A 23,912-nucleotide genomic window follows, 5' to 3' on the forward strand; every position below is an offset into this window, starting at 1 on the left:
CTGCAGCTTTGATAAGTCAAACCAGACATCAGACAAACAAGAACGTGGGTAAATAGTCTAAAACCCGTTTAAAAGGCTAAAGTGTGAAACAGGAAATGAGAAACAAAAGAAGAGAAGAAAAACAAAAGAACAGAGCATTTACTTGCACTTACTTGTAAAGCATTCGTCCTCTGATCACCTTCAGGTTTTCAAAAACACTCAGATCAAGCAAGTTTTCTGACCATGCATCTATGTACAGATATCCTGAAATACATTTTAAAGATTTTAGACCACTTCAATATATTTGTATACATCAGTCTAAATGAACCGTGATCTTCACCTGTGATTTCTTCTATCGTCTTCAACTTCTCCAGATCGCTGGGTTGCAGGCCGGATGAATTGGTGTCTGCATTTCTAAATGGGCAACATTTTATGATTTAATAAAATTAATATTCAAATAAAAGTTAGTTGAATATTCACCCTTAAAGCTTTATAAACTCATATGAGTGTAGTTGATACTTTTTAAAGAAGGTTACAGGCTGTCAAACCTTTGAAGAGGCAAAAATAGTACCATAAAATATCCTTCAAGCATATACATAAGTCTGTAAATAAAGCAGATGTTCAGAAAACAATGTTCAGGTGTTTACTTTACATGGAAATAAAATAATGACCCATTCAATATGATTTAAGAGCTACAACACAATTTTTCACTGAATTTAAGACTTTTTAAAAAGTGTTTTAGGACATAAGATATTTTAGGACCCCACGGACACCCTGCAATCTTCACTACCTAGGAAATAAACTAATATCGTCAGCAATAAAACAATAAATACTGTTGTTGGCACAACCAAGGAAGCCTCTTTCCTACATTAAAAAATCCCTTTTGCCTCAAAGCGTGCAAATGAGTGCACAGTGTGTGCGAGTAATGTGTGTGACGCAATCTGCACACAGGCACTGCTAGAAAACATTTATAACGAATCATTTTGATGACAGATTTTGCATCGGGCATTTCAGAATGACTAAAACAACATTTGAAATGGTGTGCAATGAGATTAGTACGCAAGTGTTTACTCCAGTTCTTTAATCACATGATTTGTGTGTGTGTGTGTGTGTGTGTGTGTTGCACACCCAGAAAGTTATTCTGTTTTATGCACATTTTAAGATATTATATGTCTCTTGGGGAGGCGTCACGTTGGCACAATGGGTAGCACAATCGCCTGACAGCAAAAAGACTGCTGGCCCCGGCTGGTTCAAGTTGGCATTTCTGTGTGGAGTTTGCATGTTTTCCCCATGTTTGGGTGGGTTTCCTCCAGGTGCTCCTGTTTCCCCCACAGTCCAAAGACATGCGCTATAGGTGAATTGAATAAGTTAAATTGGCCGTAGTGTATAAGTGTGAATGCACAAGTGTTTAGGTGTTTCTCAGTGTTGGGTTGAGGCTGAAAGGGCATCATCTGCGTAGAACATGTGCTGGATAAGTTGGCGGGTTATTCTGCCGTGGTGACCCCTAATAAATAAAACTAAGACTAAGAATAAGACTAATGCCTAGTTCAGACTGCGTGATTTTAGCCCCGATTTTGGCTCACCGACAGGTTTTGAGAAATCGCCGACAAATGCCTGAAATCACTGGCAAATCGCTGCTCGTGCACGTGAGTGATAATCACACAGTATGAACGATCAAAGACGCGATCTGAAAGAATCGCCAATGAGTCGCCGATGCCTGTGAGATATTTGGCATGCTAAATATCTGGAGCTGTCGGCGATTCAAATCATGCCGTGTGAATTGAATTTTGACTGAAAATAACATCAGCGATCGCCCCACAGCCAATGAGAGAGCAGCTTTCACTTGTGTGTGTGTGTGTGTGTGTGTACATGAAGCAGGCCAGCGGGAGGCTGGGGGAGAAGTTAAAAGCGCTCCTTTTCGGTTTATTTGGACCCACGAAATGGAGGAGAAACTAGTTGAGGTTTGACAGGACTCAGGAGCAATCGTGTCTGTTTGACGTTTCATACAGAAAGAAATTAGTTTATTATCAACGTTGAAAAGAAATGGCTAATTGCCTTTAAACCCAGGTGAGCAAACATGTACATGTTCTACCCCATTAAAGGCTTCTTTCTCATTATGTAGTTAATAACAAAAGATATACTACGTGTTTTTGGCTGAGAGACGTAGTTTGGACGAAGTTGTCAGCGATTCTTCCTATAGTAAAGTCATGCAATGTGAATGTCCCCGTCGCCGATCCATCTTGCAGTGTAAACAAAGCAGCGACGAAACGCTGGCCCAGATAGTCATGCAGTGTGAAAACATCTGTGACAGGACTTGTTTGAAAATCATGCAGTCTGAACTCAGCATAAGACGAAAAGAACAAGATGATGATATGCCTCTTGGCATTTTCAATATCTCTGCACTTGCATAAAAATAAGTGTACAGAGTTATTGGCAGACCCACAGGGAACCCACAAATTTCCAATCTATTTCTTTACTTATGTAAATGTGTGTAAATCTGTATTTATTTAGACCTTATAGTATGTTCAGTAACATAATTGAATCATATGCTAATGTTAAGATCATGTATAATAACTACTTTTGTAAAGTAATTATTTCAGTCTATTAGAAGATCTATTATATGAGAGTGACTTTGTTTGCCATGCAAGCCGTTCTGATTGGATAAAGATTGTAAAGCTAAAATAAGATTAGTAGAGGTGTCAAAATAAACTGTTTCTTCGGTGCACCGCGATGCAGACGTGGACAATTTAGTATCGGTTCAGTAATAATGATAACCGGTTATTGTGTACTAACGTCATTTATCTCATATGCGCTACTTAAAATTCAGAAACTGTGCACAATCTCACTCTGTGTGTGTTTGCTGTATCAGTCTTTCACTGACACTTACAGCTGAAGCCCCTATTTTACTGCGATTGAGAGAATAAAAGTACTCTATTTCTCTCTCTCTCTCTCTTTCTCTCACTCACTGTGGCCCATTTGACCTGCTGGGCTGACTTTTCCTCTCCTCTCGGCTGTTTTACAGCAATACTTCAGGATACAGACACAAGCCTGCAAAGTTTTCTCCACCGTGTCTATCATGGATCAGCTGTGATCGCTTATCAGTGTTACTTATCTGTGATGAGCACAGCGCGCAAGAGCCAACCGCAGCCTTTTTTTGAGGGTGTGACCAATTAAAGGGGTGTAAGAGAACTAGACAAGGATTAGAAAGCGACTGGGATATTTATATATGTTTATATTAATTGCTATAAATGCTTGTGTTGTTTAAAGGTACAGTTTATATATCTGACTGCTTATATTAAATGATAAAATTGCATTACAAGTAGTATATAAATATAAATATATTCATACATTTTAATACAAAAAATGCTGCTGTGAAGAAAATATAAAACTGTGCATGGAAAGTATCATCAATGCACCATGATGATATCGAATTGAACCGAATCGATGGCATGATAATCGTAACCGAACTAAACTGTGAGACCAGTGTAGGTTCACAGCTCTAAAAATTAGGTTATTTGTTATTTTATGTGTTGGGTCAGCTACTATGCTCTAAAAATCATTCCACATAAATATGCTGATTTATTTTTGACAAAATTCCTTGTAGAAATAGTAAAAAAGGTCTGCATATTCTGTATGGTCCTGATTAATGACACTAAAAGTACTTGGTTCAGAATGACTTGTTTTCGTTTTCGTTTTAGTTTTAAGTTTTAGAGCTGAAACAAAGGGGAAACATATAATTGAACAATGTCTTAACTTTCAGCCGGTTATATCATATATCATATCACACAATTCAGCTCACATATCAGATAAATCACTTGCACAATGTCTTTTGAAGCAAAATTGTCTTATCTTTGTTTTGAGTTTTACAGATGCAAGTAGACAAGCGATGTAAGAATCGCTGATGACAATATTGTACATTTTGGGTGGACAACAAGGCTTACCCTTTGAAGGAGTCTGAAAGAAAAGCCAAACTGCCGTAGATCTTCTCGCAGCCGGTGAACATGCCGATGTTGGTTGAATTCACCACTGAAACTCCCTGCAGGTTTCCCATTCCCAGACCATAACACACTAGCACACAGAACATGCATGAGTTAATGCTACTATAAAAATGGACAAACTGTTAATAATTTTTTTAATTAATTATGTTTTAAATGTTATATCTGCTGGGGCGTTCACACCAGAAATCACAATATTTTCACATAGTTTACTCGCTAATTTGCATGTGAATTTCACTTCATGACTAAGGATGTAACGGTACATTAGAGTCACAGTTTGGTACATACCCCAGTTTGAGGGTCAAGGTTCGGTACGGTAGAGTACAACAGGAATAATAACAAATCTCCAGTGCTTGCTTATTTTGTTAATTTTGAACAGGCAGACGTGTTTTGTCACGATCAGATACAGAACTAAAGAGCTTCTTGTGAAACACAGGTACAAAATAAACAGAGCAATGAAAAATAAAGCTTTATAATTTAGAAAATGTGTATTAAACTATCAAATATTAAACTCAGTCCTCCCCTAAAACAATGGAAATGCAATAATTGTCTATTAAATTTAAGATTCGGTACGGTTTAAAAATTAAAAATCTCTGAAAATGCAGCACTGTGTCCATCTATAACAGCAGGTGCAGCGGACAACAACTGTTATGTGTGTGTGGAGAAGACACTCACTCACTCACTCACTCACTCACTAACAATAGACCAAACAATATCTTATATTATAGGCGACGCAGTGGCTCAGTAGGTAGTGCTGTCGCCTCACAGCAAGAAGGTCGCTGGTTCGAGCCTCGGCTGGGTCAGTTGGCGTTTCTGTGTGGAGTTCTCTCTGCGTTCGCGTGGGTTTCCTCCAGCTGCTCCGGTTTCCCCCACAAATCCAAAGACATGCGGTACAGGTGAATTGGGTAGACTAAATTGTCCTTAGTGTATGTGTGTGTTTGAATGTTTCCCATAGGTGGGTTGCAGCTGGAAGAGCATTCGCTGCGTGAAAACATATGCTGGATAAGTTGGCGGTTCATTCCGCTGTGGCAACCACAGATTAATAAAGGGACTAAGCCGACAAGAAAATCAATGAATGAGTGAATGAATGAATGTTTCTTAAATATATGAAGCTAGATTAGTCTCAATAACAACCATTGTATGCGTCATCAAATTCACATGCGTGAAACCAAACTCTCATTTACATAAGCAATTTACAAAAACAATTTACGTTCACGAAAGAAAAATACATATTCACAAAATACATTTCACAATAATAAACATTTTTTACATGTTATACATTTCTAAATGATGTTTTGCATTTTTATGAATATGTATTTTTATTTTGTGACTGTGAATTATAATTGAAACTGATCTAGCTCCATTAAAATCTACAGCATGTAAGAATAAATTCATATGATCATGGATAATATATATTTAAAAATAAATTATTGTTTAATAACAATAAAATTGAAAAAGGATATTTTATATTGCTTTATTCATTCATTTATTCATTCATTTTTCTTTGGCTTATTCCCTTATTCATCAGGGGTTGCCACAGCGGAATGAACCGCCAACAATTCCAGCATATGTTTTTATGCAGCGGATGCCCTTCCAGCTCCAACCCAGTACTGGGAAACACCAATACCCACTCGCATTCACACACTAAAGCTAGTTTTGTTTAACTTATGGCGCATGTCTTTGGACTTGTGGGGGAAACCAGAGCACCTGGAAGAAACCCATTCAAACACGGGGAGAACATGCAAACTCCACACAGAAATTATAACTGCCACAGTTGGGACTTGAACCAGCGACCTTTTTGCTCTGAGGTGACAGTGCTGACAACTGAGCCACCGTGCTGACCCAATATTTTCTATGTTAAAATTATTTTATTAAATACAGACCTTTTGGACACTCTCCTTCACACTTTTCACATTTCTGTGTTTCTTGGCCGTCTGGCTCCACAGATATGACTTCCTTGTTGGCTTTGGGACAGACCATTGTGCATGCCACTTCCATTGCCAGGTAGTTATCTAAAGAAATATGAAGTATTGATTATTTAATATGTGCACAGAGAAAGTAAAAGCAAGGCTTCAGGCATGATATCTGATATCATGATAACAGTCTCTAAACATACGGGGACACTGTTTAACACAGGTGGCTCCGAAGCTGAACTTTTTGTCTTTGTTGGGTTTGGACTGGAAGGTGATTGGGTCGTAGATAGTGGGCGGTGGACAGCTGTCTTTACATGTCCCGCTGTCATTGAAGTGTCGACAGGCCTATAGATGTGGGAAAAAAATGCAGAGGTTTTTTGCGTGTCTGTTGAATATGCATGATAGAAATTCAAGATTGATGTTTTTACCAGACAATCCGAGTCTTTGGGCCCAGTACAACCAGCAGCACACTGGACATGGCAGCAGTCACTGGGTTTCGGGCCCTTACAGCGCGAACAGCCAGATGAGCAGTTCACAGACGTCACTGTAGAGGGTTGGACAAGATTCACAACTTAAAAACTGTGTCAAAAGTGTCATTTTTGTTGTCTAGGTGTAAATTCTAAAGTGCATAGCGCAAAAGCATTAAGGGTGTGTCCGAATCTACTTTTGCTATTTTTAGGATGGAAAAATAAGCTTTGCAGCCCAGCGCATGGTCTAACAGGGTTGTGCTTATTCTCTTAATGGGTTATGGGTGTGTTTTGAGCATAATGTGCATTAAACCAATCTCATCACTCATTCCCTTTTGCGTCATGCCATGGCACATTTGCTATTTACATGGCGGACTTTGCAAGTGGAAAACCTGAATGCTTCACTAGCGAGAAAACAGACCATCTGCAGCGCAAGCATAAAGAACGAGCCTCCTCCACTCAGCTTCTTTATTTTCTCTTTACTTTTATTCTTTAATGTACTCCTTTACTTTGATGGATAAGGAAACCACTGAAGACATCCATTAGCCTACATATTTAATTTTGTTTGTTAAGTGCAAAGATTTCTAAATTCAGTTCTAATTTCCATAAAACTAATAAATTAACAATAATCATAACCAAATAAGTTATGTCCAAACACACTTGCTATTCTTATGCCCCATATGGTGATGCATACGGTTATTAAAACTAATATAATATGCATATAATAAATAATACTACAAATAATAACATGATACAAATGCAAATTGTGATGAATAAACTGAAAATGCCCCCCCGAAATAAGCTTTTTGCTGGTCAACAGGCTGGTCTATTTCAGTTACTCAATAGCAAAGCGCCAACAATGCACCTTAACACAACCCCTTTATAGATCGACATACCCATGAGTCCACAGAGTGGCACAAATGGATTTGCTATTTAAACAATGTGGCACAAAACATGAAAATTAGGGTTGCGTTGGTATGAAAATAGCAATAAATCATGCCAAACACATCTCGTCCCTTATTGCGCCGGGTGTATAATAACGCCCTTAGTATCTAAGCAAAAAGGAAAGACTATGAGTACAACAGGTCAACATTTTAGTCATGTGGACTCTTGTGTTGGATTAACAATATCTATTTATCATTTTTAACATTACTGATAAGGGTTCTTTCTTAAAAGTCAGTCCTTTAATCTATACTTTTCTGTTGCTATGCGTGAACTTCACTAAATATCACTTGATTCATTACTGCTTTCAATTCTAAAATTATTTTAATACTAAAACCAAATCTCTAGGTTAACAATTGAATTTATTTGGACCTTTTTTAAAATTATGTAATCAAAATCGACATTCAGAACCAATTATCCATTAAATTTTTTTAGGTCAGTTTTTTCAATTACTTTCCCTACTGCATATGGAGTCATGTGACCTAGCTCTGTTTACATTTCTGCGTCGAGCACAGCATATGGTCTGGCGCAGGCTTCACACGATTGAATATCCTTCACCGTGACTGACGCTGAAGATGACCTCTCAAAAACTGTAACTGCATGTCACAACAACACAGCACAAGCTCTATGATTGGTCAGCTTGGAAGCGTTGACAAGTGTGGGCGGCGCAAAGAGGGCAAAAGAATAAAATAGATTAATAAAAGAATCATTCATTAATCGTAATCGAGTTAAAATGTTTAATTAATCAAGAGTATAATTTTAGGCCAAACCGCCCAGCCATAAAATTATGTTAATATTATGAATTTTATTGTGTAATTTTTTGCCTTGATGTATTTATTTATTTTTACTACACATTTGATACAGCATTAAATAACATATAATTTAATATTCAATCAAAAAAATTCATGTGATATATATTATGTAATAGGAAAATAATACCACTAAATAATACAGTGTATAAATTATAACTTTGTGGAAGAAGGTCTGTTAAATTTAATTATTCATTGATTTTAAATGATATAAACCTAATGAGATGCAGAGAAATTCTAAAAGAAAAATCTTTAAAAGAAAGTCTTGATTTAATTAAACTCTATTATAAAAAGGCCAATATACTGTATCAATCACACTCACATGTTTGGCAGTCCTGATCTTTTTCTCCCCAACATCCACCAGATTTACAAGCTGAAGAGCAACGAGGACCTGAAAAAAGATCAATGTTATTGAGCAGTAATTTTACATAGTAAGATGTCAATTGTACAGTGAGATGCATGCCAGCATATTCTTCTATATAACTTACAGTTTTTTGGAATGTCTTGCAGGTGCAGTGGTTTGTTTTGAACTTTACTAACTGTGTCTTCCCAGTTAATGTTCCGAGGAAAGCAAAGCTGGGGATTTCCCCAAATATAAACCCCACCAAGCAGGATTTCTGTCAAACACAGACAACAGCATTTCTCACAGTGTTCCAAACTCATTTTATAGGAAACACTCACACACAAGAGAAATATTTGGGCAATTACATATTGTGTACACAAAAATCAAAATCCACAAAACCAGGCATAAGGGTCAGTTTTTGGAAACTGAGATTTATGCATCATATATCTGAAAGCCATATAAATACACTTTCAAGAGTTCACACTTAGATATTGCTTGACAACTGTAAGCAGGTTTGGCATGCTGTCCCGGGAGAGAACCCTGAGCTCGGCGATAGTTGAGCCCAGGGCTCCCGCCAGGTCCATAGAGCATGTAAGGGGAGTACGAGATCAGGTGGTTCTCGAGAGCTCCCCTTTTTAAAAGGAGGAGAAAGGGGGTGGATGGGGGGTTTCTTCGGAAAACGAAGGTAATGGAGTAATATCTAGCTAGGCTATTTATAGTAAGTTGGGATAGATCTGATTGGCTAACTAATGAGTGTAGATAGGCGGCCAGCTGCGGTCATTTATATCACGTGCTCCTCTCGAAATTAGTTTAAAAACTTCACTTCTATTCATGTGTGGTTTGTTAGGTCGAGGGATGAATGTTTGAATATCAGCAATCTGAATTTGAAAAAAACTTTAAATATGGAGAAAAACACCTTTAAAGTTGTCTAAATTAAGTTCTTCGCAAAGCATATTACTAAACCAGATTTTAACCTGTGCATGTGTATTAGGGTTGTAGCGATATCATTAATTCATATTACGATACTATACCAGCTGAAGTATCGTGATACCAAGTAGTATTGCGTTACTTTAATTCATAACTCAAATGAAATAAGGAAAATTGTCAGAAATACTATATTTTAGATGTTGTAATGAGCCTACTTGAACTGAATTCATAATTCCCTTACTGTTGAAAAACAGTATTTGCACACCAATTCACCTAAAATGCATTAGTTGTTTATTTTGTAGATAACTGACCAACGAAAAAAATACATTAAAATAAAGATACAAATTATACTGAATGAAATTCGTTACAAAAAGAGTAAAGTAGGCTATATGAAGTGGTCAAAAATTGTTTCAATGTTTCCTGTTGCTCTTTTGTTTTTGTTTTTCAGACTTATGAGGTAGGAATCAAAAGTAATTCAGAATTTCATTCTTAGCTGTTGCAGCTACTAAATCATATTAACAAGAACAGAAATAAACTGATTCAGATGCACGTTCAAACTGAAGCGTCAGAAAACGTGCAATAGGCTACCTCAAAAGATGCTCTGAAATTCCTGCTCCCTGTCAAGGACACCTGTTGAACTCTACAGGCTCACACACATACACAGTTACGAATAGACAATCACTGTCTATCCCCTAATCCAACGCCTTTGTTTGCTTTCGCCCACTGGAGGGGGTAGGCGGGTCTCTGATCAGCGCCTCCATTGCTGCAGGACCAGATGGCTGCCCTCCCTCATCGGACTATATCCACACCCCCCTGTTTCCATCCCCTGTAGCAATGTTGTGTCTTGTCTTGGGCTTTTTTCTTCCTGGTCTCACATTGCTCTAATTCAAGAGCAAGGTGAGAGGAAGTTTTTTTTTGCCTCTCTCTCCTGAAATGTCTTATATTTCCAGCTCTAAATGCTACCTCCTGTGACTGGTCTTCCCTTGGAAATTGTGATGTTTGTGCACGGTAGGGGGAGGGGTTCAATTTCACTATAGGAAAGTGTATGTGACAAATAAAGGCCTGATTTGATTTGAATTCCACACAGTTTTGCAACCGTAAAGTGCTCCGCAGACCATTCAAATAAAATAGTCTATTGTTGCACAAGCGTGTGAGCATTTTAGTGGCTTTTCCACATGCAACATTATGTATTGTAGATAGACTGTTAATGACGATACTACCATTTACAAACTAAAGTGGCAACACCAGTATTTTGGAGCCACAGTATCAAGATACCACCATAGTACCGGTAAATCGAGCAACCCTAATGTGTACAGTATGAAATTTCCTTGATATCTTCATGGAACATGATCTTTGCTTAATATTTCAATGATTTTTGGGACCAAATAAAAATTTATACATTTGACTCATATAACGTATTTTTGGCGAATCCCGCAAATATACTCATGCAACATAAGACAAGACTAAACTTGTAAGTTTTATTACTTTGGCCAGAGTTAAACTACTATGTGGCAAAAAAAATGGCTAATATATGTGAATTAACTAAAATAGGCATATTATTTTGGTTTAAACTCAAGGTTATTTTTTAAGAGGGGAGCGGTTCATAAAGGTGCAGTAACATTTATAATTGCCTTATAATTGTTACAAAAAAATTTGATAAATGACTGTCCATGACTTTTCCGTGACCTTTTCAGACATTAATCATTACTGGACAAGGCATGTTTGAAAAATCATTCTGCAACTGGACTGATCATTATATGTGTAAGTGTTCTCTAAAAAAACAAGCTGACCATCCGCTTGTTAAGTGGTGACGTGTTTGTGACGTATGTAATACTGTTTCCGGGTCCAAGCCACCACTCATTTGAGTGGAGAAATCATTCGTTTATGATCACGTTTTATTCCTATCACACATTAAAGTTAATTTTAAATAAAATCAATGTGTACACAACAATCTCTGGGCTTGCTGCATAAAAATTACCAAAAATTTAACAATTTATAAAAAAATTAATCACTTTCTGGCCATCGGATATTAGGCATGGACATATATATTGCGATTGTGATTTTCGAAAGCCTTAAATCGCTTTGTAAATGTTTATTATTTCCATTTCATGAGTCTCCCCATTCAGTTGAATAGTGCACTTGGACCCGGTAGCCGCTTTGCGTGACGTCACACTTAACAAGCGGATAAACTACAAGCGATCAGAAGACTATCTGAGTATTAAGAAATGAAATTATTTTATACACTATATGACAAAAAAATCTTGTTGCCTATCCAAGTTTTAGAAACATCAACTAATAACTTCTAGTTTGATAATAGAAGTGGCTTATATGAATAACAAAGGCCTCTAGATTATGCTTATTTGATGCTTATTTTAACCTTGATTTTTTATTATTTAGTTAGGACAGTAAGGTCTGACTTTATTTGGACAAAAGTCTTGTCACTTAACAGAAATAATGTAAAGTATGGAATATAAAGTCATGGTGCTTTGGAAAAAGAATTAATATTGTGTATGACTCCCATGAGCTTGGAGAACTGCATCCATACATCTCTACAATGACTCAATGACTAATAAATAAAGCTATCTAGAATGGCAAAGAAATTGTTCTTGCAGGACTCCCAGAGTTCATCAAGATTCTTTGGATTCATCTTCAGTGCCTCCTCCATCCTACCCCAGACATGCTCAATAATGTTCTTGTCTGGTGACTTGGTTGGCCAATCATTGAGCACCTTGATCTTCTTTTCTTTCAGGAACTTTGATGTGAAGGCTGAAGTATGAGAGAGCGCTATCCTGCTGAAGAATTTGCCCTCTCCTGTGGTTTGTAATGTAATGGGCGGCACAAATGTCTTGATACTTCAGACTGTTGATGTTTCCATCCACTCTGTAGATCACTCAGACGCCCCCATACTGAATGTAACCCCAAACCAGGATTTTTCCTTCAACAAACTTGACTGATTTCTGTGAGAATTTTAGGTCCATGCATGTTCCAATAGGTCTTCTGCAGTATTTGTGATAATTGGGATGCAGTTCAACAGATGATTACTCAGAAAAATCTACCTTCTGCCACTTTTCCAAATGATCAACTAGAAGTCAAGTTATTATTTGTTGCTCTTACAACTGGGAACAACAACAAGACTTTGGTCAGGTGGTGTATTGTAACATTTGCCACCCAATGAATCCCACAGGCGATTAAAGTATATAAGTATATACAGGCTGATGTTATCTGATGTTGTCACTTGACACAAACCTGTTTGACTTTCTTGCTTCTGTTGAACACAAAAGAAGTTACTTTGAAAAACGTTGGAAACCGTTAACCATTGCTGTCCCTAGTATTTGTTTTCTTACTATGGAAGTCAATGGTTACCGGTTTCCAGCATTATCCTAACTAGCATACTTTGTGCTCAACAGAAAAAGGAAACTCATAAAGGTTTGGATCCACTTGATGGTAAGTAAACATTTGACATTTTTGGGTGAACTCTTCCGTTAAATTAACACAATTTACACATTTTTTAAATTCGTATATGTACTCTTACCTGTTAGACTCCTGAGGCGAAGTTCTCTCAGGCCGAGTCCAGCCTGACTGCTGTTGCTGTTGTTGTGTACAGCGAGAGCATAGTTGGATTTATAAAGCTGACTGCCTCGTATAATCCGCAGATTGTCCAGTGGAAGAGAGCGCACGGAGACGTGAGCTATCAGCACATACCCCTGAACCTCCACTATCTCCTACACACAAACACAACACCAGCGCATTTTTTCATATTTAGAATTATAGCAATATTTGGATCTCATTATAAGAGAATAACTAAATTAGCAGTTCAGTAGTTTTTATCAGTTACTCTTGAAGCATCCTAAATCACTGTGAAAGCAAAGCCTTACTTTAAGTAGTACGCTATGATAGGAAGCTAAACATTATTTAAAAATTTTATCCACAGCCATGCCAAATGGTCCTGCACTGTAAAATGGCCCGTTTCCACTAAGTGGTGCGGTACGGTTTTTTTCTTTTATGGCCGTTTCCACTGTCAAAAGGCGTACCGAACCGTAACGTACCACTTTTTCGGCACCCTTTCGAAAGGGTACCAAACACGAGAAAGGGTACCAAAAGGCAACGACACGCAGCTGAACGCTATTGGTTTACAGAGATACGTCATTCGCTAACGCAACAAGCCAGAATGAAAATAATTGAGCAACCATGTTTAAAATACACACAGAGCCGAGAGTTAACAGCGGAGTTAACAACGGCTCAAACAAACCTTGTCGTCGTCTTGATGAACAGCCACAAATCCAAAAAGAGCAGATTTACCCTGTGTCCCTTAGTTTTTTACGAGCCAGTCTGAAGCGCGAGCGGTTTCGCTTTCTTGTTTGTGCTCGCCGTGCGTCTAAATCTGAAATAACAAACTTCTTGAGCTGATGATAATAATGTGCACTTGATTATTGACGTGCTTCTGAAACTCGATCCTGTCAGACACTGAGAAACTCAAGAGTGAAGCGCGAAAAAAAACAAAGGAGAAGCTGGAAAAAAGGAGCACATTATTTCTTCAGCAAACGTGAACAAACTGCCATGTTTAAAGGGTCACGAAACACCAAAACACATTTTTTGAGCTGTTGACAGTCGTATATGTGTCCCACACTGCTAAAAACACTATTGGGACACCTATATTTCACTAAAAAGTGTAAATTGGTTGTTTTTGCGTTATTTCAAGCAAATTCGTACTTCCTGTTTGAAACGAATTTTTGAAGCTGCGTCACGGTCATGACATAATAGCCTGTATTCCAGCGTGCAGACTGGACGTCTGTGCCAGAGTGAGTCTTATTACGTCTTACAGTGTGTTGCATTAATGCATGAGTAAGGCTTGGTTCAAACCAATCAGCGCGCTCTATTGTGCAACTTCATTAATATTCATTACTATCACCGTGTTTACACGACAGAGACGCCACGTTGTGTTGGCAAAACAAGTGTGAAGTGTTGCTTTTATAGTTTGCTGCCATTAAGTTTCGTTTTCGTTTCTCTCTGTGAGAGCTCATCTGCATCACGTGTGGATTAACAGTGTACGCGACGCTCGACAACAATAACTTACGTGTCTAAGGAGGAACATTGTTTACCTGAGAGCTGTTCTCATCTGCAAACGCTGAAATCCGGATTTGCTCAAGTGGTGCTTGTAGTATTCTCTTCATAAAGACGCGGCTCTAGTTGCTGGTAATTGTCCTGTCTCTACAGATTTGGTAAGTGAGCGACCAGTGCTCTTTGTTTATTCAGTTTGTTCGTATCGAATAAAGTTAACTATTGCACTGAGTGCAAACATGTTAGCACCGCATTTTGTGACCGGAATAACACACGCGGCTTTCTGACGCTACCTGCCGAGTGCATCTAAGTTTCCGGGAAATGCTGAGTTTTTTTTTTCTCTCATTCGCCGTGCGGTATCAAACATTGCATGAAAAATACACGCTTAGAGCAGATCCTCGAATCAAATATCTCGTTTGTCGCGAGGGGCATGAATGAATTCCCTGAATAAAAGAGCCAAACTGCAGTTAAAGTCCACTATTTAATAATTTGGCAAATAATTCACTACAGATGTTCATGTAGGTTAAACAACATCCCTTTCTCCTGTGTGTATTTTGACTGAAACTCGCGCGTGCCCAAATAGACACTCCCACACCCTCCCACTTTAGTTCCTCTGACACTCCCCCCTAAACAGAGCTGGACACGCCCACTTTTTGGACTTTTTCCAAAGTAGAGGTGTGAAAACACCCTGCTGAAACGAGGGGTTTCATGGCCCTTTAGCTATTATCATCACCTTTTGGACTGATATGAATTAGAATGATGGAATGACTCTCTAACAGAGGCAACATGAGCTGCTGAAGATTAAAGACAGATGAGAGGTTTGCACTGACTGTGGGCTATATTTTGTGTTGTTTTTGAACCTAAATAAGGACTAAATGTCTGCTGTGTGTAGTTCTTTTGTAATTGGAAATATATCAGAGACTGTAAGGGTCTGTATGTGTTCATATATGTTGCATTTATTGATTTATTTTATATAATTGCAGACGTTACAGTAGGCTATTTCGCACTGTCATTGATCTGCAGTTATAATCAACTCATGTTCATAGAAAAGTTAGTATTAAACATTTATACACAAGTATTTATGCGTTTAAAGCATCTGTTTTGTGAGAAGTGCTTCTCATATGATATGTGAACGACCTGTATAGCTTTACTGTAGTCATTTTCTCGGAATGACAGACAGTTTTAGTCGACGACATTTTCGCTCGAGAAAATGTCTACAGTAAAGCTGCGCAGGTCGTTCACATATCATATAAGAAGCACTAAAACAGATGCTTTATACACATAAATACTTGTGTATAAATGTTTATTTCTATGAACATGAGTTGTTTATATCTGCAGATCAATGACAGTGCGAAATAGCCTACTGTAATTATACAGTAATATACCCTCTGTAATTATATAAAATAAATCAATAAATGCAACATATATGAACACATACAGACCCTTAGAGTCTTCAATATGTTACCAACTACAGAAGAACTACACACAGCATATGTAAAGCGAGACCGCTCACGCTTCAGACTGGCTCATAAAAAACTAAGGGACACAGGGTAAATCTGCTTTTCTTTTTGGCTTTGTGGCTGTTCATCAAGACAACGACAAGGTTTGTTTGAGCCGGGGTCGACCATGGCTCGTTATTATATGTATATATAGTTACACTGTAAAAGATCTCGGCTGTGTATTTGAAACATGGCGGCTCGTATTTTTTTCATTGGCTTGTTGCGTAAGCGAATGTCACATCTCTGTAAACCAATAGCTTTCAGCTACACGTCTTGCTCCACCTTTTGGTACCCTTTCTCGTGTTTGGTACCCTTTCAAAAGAGTGGAAACAGGCCTGCTAATACTCCATTCAAAGTCAATTTACATGCAGTTACAAAGTTTCCTACTGTAAGGGACAAAAAGCATAACTGAAATGTCTTTTCAGCTGCAGAGCAAAAGTCCACCCAATACAGAGACAGACACACACACACATGAAAGCCCCGTACCTGCAGGAAAGAGAGGTCTGGATTGCCCTGCAGGTGTGTGATCTCCAGGTTACCATGAACCACCTGACAGCCTGTGTAGAGCAGCCTGAGCATTTCATAATGATTTTCCAGACTGGAGGGTAAAGCCAGTTTCATATCGGTCCCGAGACATACTGAAACAAAACAGATGCACAAATGGTTTAAACTCTATGAATTAATTCAGTTTGTGTCTATTAAAGACACATAAATGTAAATAAGGTAAACAATAGGGGTGCATCATTACAGTACAATTTCCAAGTACCAATTTGAACACATTATTAATGAGCCAAATTGCTGATTCATTCTTTTAATAGTTTGATTATTTGATTAGTGAGTTGCAGTCCTGTTTCCCAGATGGACAGGTGAAGTAAACACACAGTAAACAGGTCCTTATTATACATCCTGCTTCATGTTAACTAAATTTTTTAATGACTGCTAATTATATATACAAGCAATATTACACGAGAAGCAGTGCGATATGGCCGCATGGTTTCGGCTACATTCATTCTTCCATGGCGGGGCGCCACAGCAAAACTGATCCCGCCACGGCTACATTATAACTTCTCATTCACACATTCAGTCGTGTTTTTTTAATAGCGGGTGATAATCGCACCGAAACATATTAAAAGGTAAGTGAATTATAACAGCGCAAACATTTCTTTAACCCTTGTAGTGCTGTGCGTCATTTGTTTAACCCTTTAAGATTTCATGCTGACTGACTGACTAACTGATTGACTGACTGACAGGTTCGTGATGCGTGAGGCCAGCAAACATGACGTATGATGAATGAATGAATAAATTATTCAAATGCACTACCTAGTACCTCTAAAAACCAAGCTGATATCACAAGACACATTTATGGTATTAGTACAAATAGAGCTGCAAAATTAATCGTAAAAAGATCGTGATCTCGATTCGACCCCCTAGACGATGGGTGTAAGTGTAGCATTTCTACAATTTTGTCAATCATATTTTCAAGTTCAGGAGAGAAGCAATGGTGGCCACACAAGTCTTCATATTGTTTTACATACGTTGTTCAGCAACGTGGACATCTGCAAATGGTGTTGAAAGAGTCACATGCTGTATTTATAAGAAATAATTCACCCCAAAAATGTCATTTCTGTCTTCATGTAATGTATTTGCACCAGCAAAATCACATGTGACGTTAGCTGACCGTCAGCTGTTACCAAAGAAAGGGCGGGCGAGCGCGCCTCTGAATGAAGTCTACTTTAGTGAACAGAAACTGCATAGGCTGTGAATAACAGGTGATAAAGTTGTTATAACATTTAGTTTGTGGAACAGAGTGATCGTTTGTGAGCCGCGTGGGATGTGATCTTTGCAGTGAAAATGAAACCGAAAGTGCACACAGTATTGTCAGATGTAGCTGACCGATTCCAGCTGAAAAAGTTTCCAAAACCCACCGAAATGCAAAATTTCTGTCTTCTGTATTCACAAAAAATCACGTCAGTGACAGATTTAAAGCAGAAAATGACAGATTGTAAGCATACGTCTCAAACACAATAGTTCAACATCAGAATTATCATCAGCATTAATGACCAGGACAAATCTAAAGTTTATTCAAGTCCACCATTCCAAGTCTATACAACATTTAGCATTTTAACCAACAGTACAGCTACACAAAGCCTATTGCTGTTTTACCGCATGTTTGAGAATAACAATAATAGCCCACTCGTATTAACATTTATTTTACATCTACAGAATCGTGAGAAAATCATGATCTTTATTTTATTCTCATTTTAGCCAGAATCGTGCAGCTGTAAGTACAAATTTGTAGAATATTACTTCGAATAAAATGTAGTCTCATTTACACTAAAAAGTAAACAAGACGCTGAACCTTATCCTCCATAACATTACAGATGTATTTGAAAGAAATGTGTCATGAGATTATGTAGAAGTCAAACGAAATGTAATCACTGATGCATTTACACGTAAACCTCCACTGTGTTACGATAACCAGCGATCGCTCTCCAAAGATATATGTATAACTAGATGTATAACCATGGACTACACTTCCGCCTTCCTCTGGACTACATATGCAGATATGCACTTCTCCCAGACACTCACACCTGCTCACTCATCTAGAATGATTACACTCGCATCACCTGAGGACTTTCAGAGACTGATTAGACACCCTTCATAAGCCACTCATTCACCCATCCAGTTTGCTGAGTCTTGTATGCTTCCAGTGACATTACAACGTATATCTCCTTGTCTTGTTTTCTCCGTGTTTAGACCCTAGCCTTGTTTACCCTTGTTATCCTGTTTAGCCGCCAGCCTTACGACCCATTGCCTGTACATTGATTATGATTCTGGATTTGCCTACACCTGTTTACACCTGATTAGACCATTGCTTGCTTGATCATTGAACAAACCTGCATATTGGATCTTACCTCCAGTTGTGTGTGTCACCCCTGGCGTTACACAATTTTATGAGAACTGTGCATCATTTATAAATCTAAAAGCTAAACTGATCTGAATCTGCGCAAAATGTCTTTTATTCTATAGTTTTTGATGTGAAAACTATGGTGACTGAAGTACTAAAATATAGATAAATCGTTTTTTTCTGTTTCTTTAAGATGTTAATTAAGAATAGCTGTGTTTAACTGAAGTGTCTTAAGTATGCATACTGATGGGATTTGAGACTGAATAAGTCACTGTTTTTCTCCAGTTCGCACTTCCCTACCAAGATCCTCCTCCTTTATCATCCTAACATTCTCTCGTCTGTGTGCATGCATGTGTGTGCGGATGGGCGGGCCGCGGGGTTGTGGCCTTGAATAGAAAATAACTCTATTGGTCCATGTTTCTGCGGCCCCTTTCTCTCTCTCATTGTACGTCTGTTTCTGCACAACCATTTTTACTCCTACTCAAATCAGATACTGACAGGCTGAAGTGAAGTTGTTATATAGCGCAACGTATCTTCGTCGATATCCAAACCAACAGGTTTCCACACACACACAAACACAGAAAGAGATGTTTGCTCTCAATACCTCTGGCTTCTGTGCGCATATTGTGAACTGAGCCTCTCTAAAGGATTAAAAAACACCAGACAACTCATTTGTAAATGTTGTGTATGGACAAAATGGGGGTGGAAATGTGCGTATACCAATTCAAGACCATCAGATGTTAGAATTTATCCATGCTCGGGCCATGATAGTGTGCCATCACATCATGGCTGTCATGCTGAAGCCTCAAAATCAAAGCCTTGTCCAATCTTAACTAGACATGAGGCGATAACCAGTTTCAAGGTTAACCTTGGTTGGTTTGGAAAAATCAAAGTTTTAATGCTGGAAAAAGATTCTGTTATACTGTTACTGTGATAAATGCAAGTTTTTTTGCTTTACGTTTTGTTTTACGACTGTTTTATTTAGGTTTTTAGGGCAACAGCATTTCCAGCAGAAAAGGAATCTCGGCATCCAAAGCTGGTCAGACCACGATTCAGATTCATTTCATGCTTATAAATTATCACAAAAGTCCTCGTGCTACAGGTTTTAGGAGGTTTTCTGAAGGTGGCAGCTGACAAGCAGTGAGGGTTTGCATGTTTGGGTGCTTTCACATCTGTAGTTCGGTTCATTTGGTCCGGACCAAGGGCAACATATGATACATTGTAGCATTTTCTGCAATCTTTGGGTCGTTTTCACACCACGCTGATTGCTTTGGTCCGAACCGAAGTTGACAAGAACCAAAATGCAGTCATTGACAAAATCCACATCACTCATTGTCTAGATGTTATTGAACGTATTTCATAAACTGCTTTTCGAATGGTCAGAATTCTCATGCGGGAAAATGCCAGTGAACTCCCGCAAGTAAACAAACCGGCAGATATGTCGCTTTTGACTATGGAGCTATAACTGCGCTGACTGATTGTATCCCTGCTCGGGGTGTACTATATAGTTTGTATCACTTTAGACAAACTATACATTTGGAGAATGAAGCGCGGCTGTTGCTGAAAAACAGTGGTTTAATACATCGCACGTCACTTTAGGAGGCGTGAATAAATTTATCTAAATTGCGACATGGTCATCTTGCGAAAATATTACTAACGATGTATCAGGTAATGTTTTTCCCTCTCTCTCTCTCTCTCTCTCTCTCTCTCTCTCTCTCTTTCTCTCTCTATTGGTAAAGCAATGTCAACCAATTTTTTTGCCTTTCACATTCCATAAGGCACAGCTCATCTGCCTACGGCAGTTGAATTAGTCCAAAAAGGCGCAGTACTTTTTGCGGTTGGGTCTGTGTCACCTCTGCCAACTGAGCCAGGACCGACCAACTGAACTGTACCTGGGCCCGATTCAGACCACTCACACTTGTCAAACAAGTCGGGAATTGTGCCCAGGCATGGTTCGAATAGTCTAGAGTGAGTAAGCCCTTATACAAGCCCATAGGGCTGCACAATACTGAACAAATCTGATATTGCGATATTTTATTTTTCTGAAATCAATATTGTGATACGAACAGTTTCACAAAATGGTTTAAATAGCAATTTTTGACGGTTTCCTGGGGAGTCTAACAGTAAACGGAAATTAAATAATCACCATGCAAAACATGATTTCTTGCTTTGCTTTGTCTCGTTTCAAGTCCAAATATCCAAAAAATCTTAGATCGAGTGAAAATTTAATTTAGTCTTTTAACTTCAGAAGAAATAAGTCAACATTAAGGGCTCTATTTGAACGATCTAGGCACAAAGTCTAAAGCGCATGGTGTAAAAGCATTAAAAATGTGTCCGAATCTACTTTTGCTATTTTAAGGACGAAAAATACGCTCTGTGCCCAGGCGCATGGTCTAATAGGGTTGTGCTCATTCTCTTAATGAGTTATGGGTGTGTTTTGAGCATAATGGCATTAAACCAATCAGAGTCTCATGTCTCATTCCCTTTAAGAGTCAGTTACGTAACGCCATGGTGCATTTGCTTTTTTTATGGCGAACTTTGTAAGTGGAAAAACTGAACGCCTCACCAGCGAGAAAACAGTTAGACAGACCATCTGCAGCACAAGGATAAAGAACGAGCCTACTCCATTCAGCCTCTCAATTTTCTCTTTATTTGTAGTTTTTACTTTACTCCTTTACTTTTGTGGAGTAAGGAAACTGAAGACAAGATTAGCCTATATATTTAATTTCAATTTATAAGCGCAAAGATTTGTTTCAAAACTATTTCTAAATTCAGTTCTGATTTCCAATATATCCAAACAAACGTCCTATTCTTATGCCCCATATGGACAAATCTACAGGTGGACAAATCTTGTGAAACTTGTGAAAAAGCCCCACCGACATGAAGAAGGCATGGAGGCAGTAGTTTTTATATTTGTTCAGAAAATACAAATTTTTGCAACATTTGAATCGTTTACTTTCATATGTAAATATATTTGTGTATTGCTGTACATGCTGTGTATATAAGCAATGTGTAAGATTTTTTAGACCTGCATAGGCGCATAACTAACACGCTCTGTGCTGGACTTTAGACCAGTTTTCAGCTGGTCAATGGCGCAATCTATTTCAGTTCCTCAAAATAGCAACATGCCAACATGCCAACAATGCGTCTTAACACACCTACTTCATAGACAAGCACACCCATGAGTCCACAAAGTGGCACAAATGGATATGCCATTTAAACAACATGGCGCCAAACATGAAAATTAATGTTGCGCTGGTCTGAAAATAGCAACAGATCGCGCCAAACATGTCTTGCACCTTATTGTGGCGGGTGTGTGATAGGGCCCTAAGAGTTTTTACTTAAAACAAGTCAATTTATCTGCCAGTGGGAGAAATGAAATTATTTTATTTCCACTTTGTGATGTAGAAATTTGGACTAGAATAAAGACATAAATTGTATTAATTCTGTATAAGTACAGCAATTCAATACAATTCTGTACCTCCTGATCAACTATAATTCAGACTCAAAATTGCCCATCTTGCGATGTGACTATTGTGAAAGTGCACATTGCGATATCAATGCTGAAATGATATATTGTACAGCCCTACAAGCCCATGTCTAATCTTAACATGATTCCAGAGTCTTTTCCCATAATGGTCTCCACTCCAGAACATTGTATCGTCATCAAGGCCATCACTCCAGGATCCTACAGTTCAGAGCCTTAAGACTCAACATATCATGGACACCACACCAGAGTAGATAGATGGATGATTAATCAAAGTGAAATCATAAACACGACTGAGCAAAGCTGAAACTATAGTGCGCAACTTCTAAAGGAAGCACAGTGTGATTAGTAGTAAATCTCCTCTGAAGGCCAGAAGGACGCTTTCACAGAAACCCACAACAAATACACGCAAACAAACTCAGAAAATCCACTAGGGAAAATAACAGTTGTTGAATAAACAGCAGACTTGTTGGAGACTGCTGTCATTGATTCAGCGTGACTAATAAACACACGACTTCAGAAACCTTCGACTGAGGTTATGAGGTGAGTTTAAAGGAAAAGTATGCTATTATATGTTGTCATTTGATGTGCAGCTTTTACTACAGCCGTAGTTCATTGAGAAGCGATGCAAACATTTGTCATTATCGCAAAACGCTTATTTAGTGTCGTTATTAACTTATTAAACCAAATTCAAATGTGAACCAATGTAACTTTAAGAAATTGTACGACTCTGTGTAATAAATTGTGCCCCATCGAAACGCACGTGCTGGAGGTTTACTAGAACAGGCTTTACTGATAAGATGTGCAAGAAAATTCCCTCAATTAAATCGCCCAGCCCTAGTACCATCTGACAACTACTCCAGAGCCTCCACTCCAGTGCCCCAGTCCATCATGACCACCAGTAGAAAATGTAACTTTGCATCTGCTAAAACTATTGACTTTGTAACAATTAAAAGATTAGGATCAAACATTGCATCTCTCGTTTTACCAGCAAAGCGACAGCAGTGTGAATTAAAAAAAGTATTACTTTATTAAAAAAAACTGCATATTTGAAGTAAAAATAACCACAATGCATCATGGTAGCGCAGTGGGTAGCACGATTGCCTGACAGCTCACTGATTCGAGCCTTGACTGGGTCAGCTGGCATTTCTGTGTTTGCATTTTCTCCCAGTGTTCGCGTGGGTTTCCTCAGGCTGCTCCCACAGTCCCAAGACATGCGCTTTAGGTGAATTGGATAATGTAGTAGTGTATATGTGTGAACGTAGTGTATGTGTGTGAACGAGATTGTATGGGTGTTTCCCAGTGTTGGGCTGGAGCTGGAAGGGGCATCCACTGTGTAAAACATATGCCGGATAAGTTGGCGGTTCATTCCGCTGTGGCGATCCCTGATTAATAAAGAAAATGAATGAATAAACGAATTAATGAATAACCACAATTTTACTTCAAAAAACTCTTAAAATGACATTTTGTCACACACATTTGGCAGTAATTGTGCACTTCTGGTGGTTAAGGTGTTCTGCAAGGCTGGAAAGGCCTCTCAGCCAACTGTTTATCTACTATTACTATTGTAGAGCAGAATGTACTT

General features: G+C 38.4%; 1 protein-coding gene across 1 annotated transcript in view; it reads right to left on the reverse strand.

Moving 5' to 3' along the window:
* Positions 1-23,912, reverse strand: part of erbb2 (erb-b2 receptor tyrosine kinase 2) — a 77,827-nt gene that overhangs the window by 37,611 nt on the left and 16,304 nt on the right. Inside the window, 10 exon segments of the mRNA NM_200119.2 lie at positions 153-243; positions 320-393; positions 3,921-4,047; positions 5,858-5,986; positions 6,091-6,232; positions 6,316-6,431; positions 8,428-8,496; positions 8,594-8,722; positions 12,908-13,097; positions 16,419-16,570. Coding sequence (NP_956413.2) covers positions 153-243; positions 320-393; positions 3,921-4,047; positions 5,858-5,986; positions 6,091-6,232; positions 6,316-6,431; positions 8,428-8,496; positions 8,594-8,722; positions 12,908-13,097; positions 16,419-16,570 — 1,219 coding nt within the window.

This window comes from Danio rerio, chromosome 12, assembly GCF_049306965.1.
Source record: "Danio rerio strain Tuebingen ecotype United States chromosome 12, GRCz12tu, whole genome shotgun sequence".
NCBI classification, from domain to species: Eukaryota; Metazoa; Chordata; class Actinopteri; order Cypriniformes; family Danionidae; genus Danio; species Danio rerio.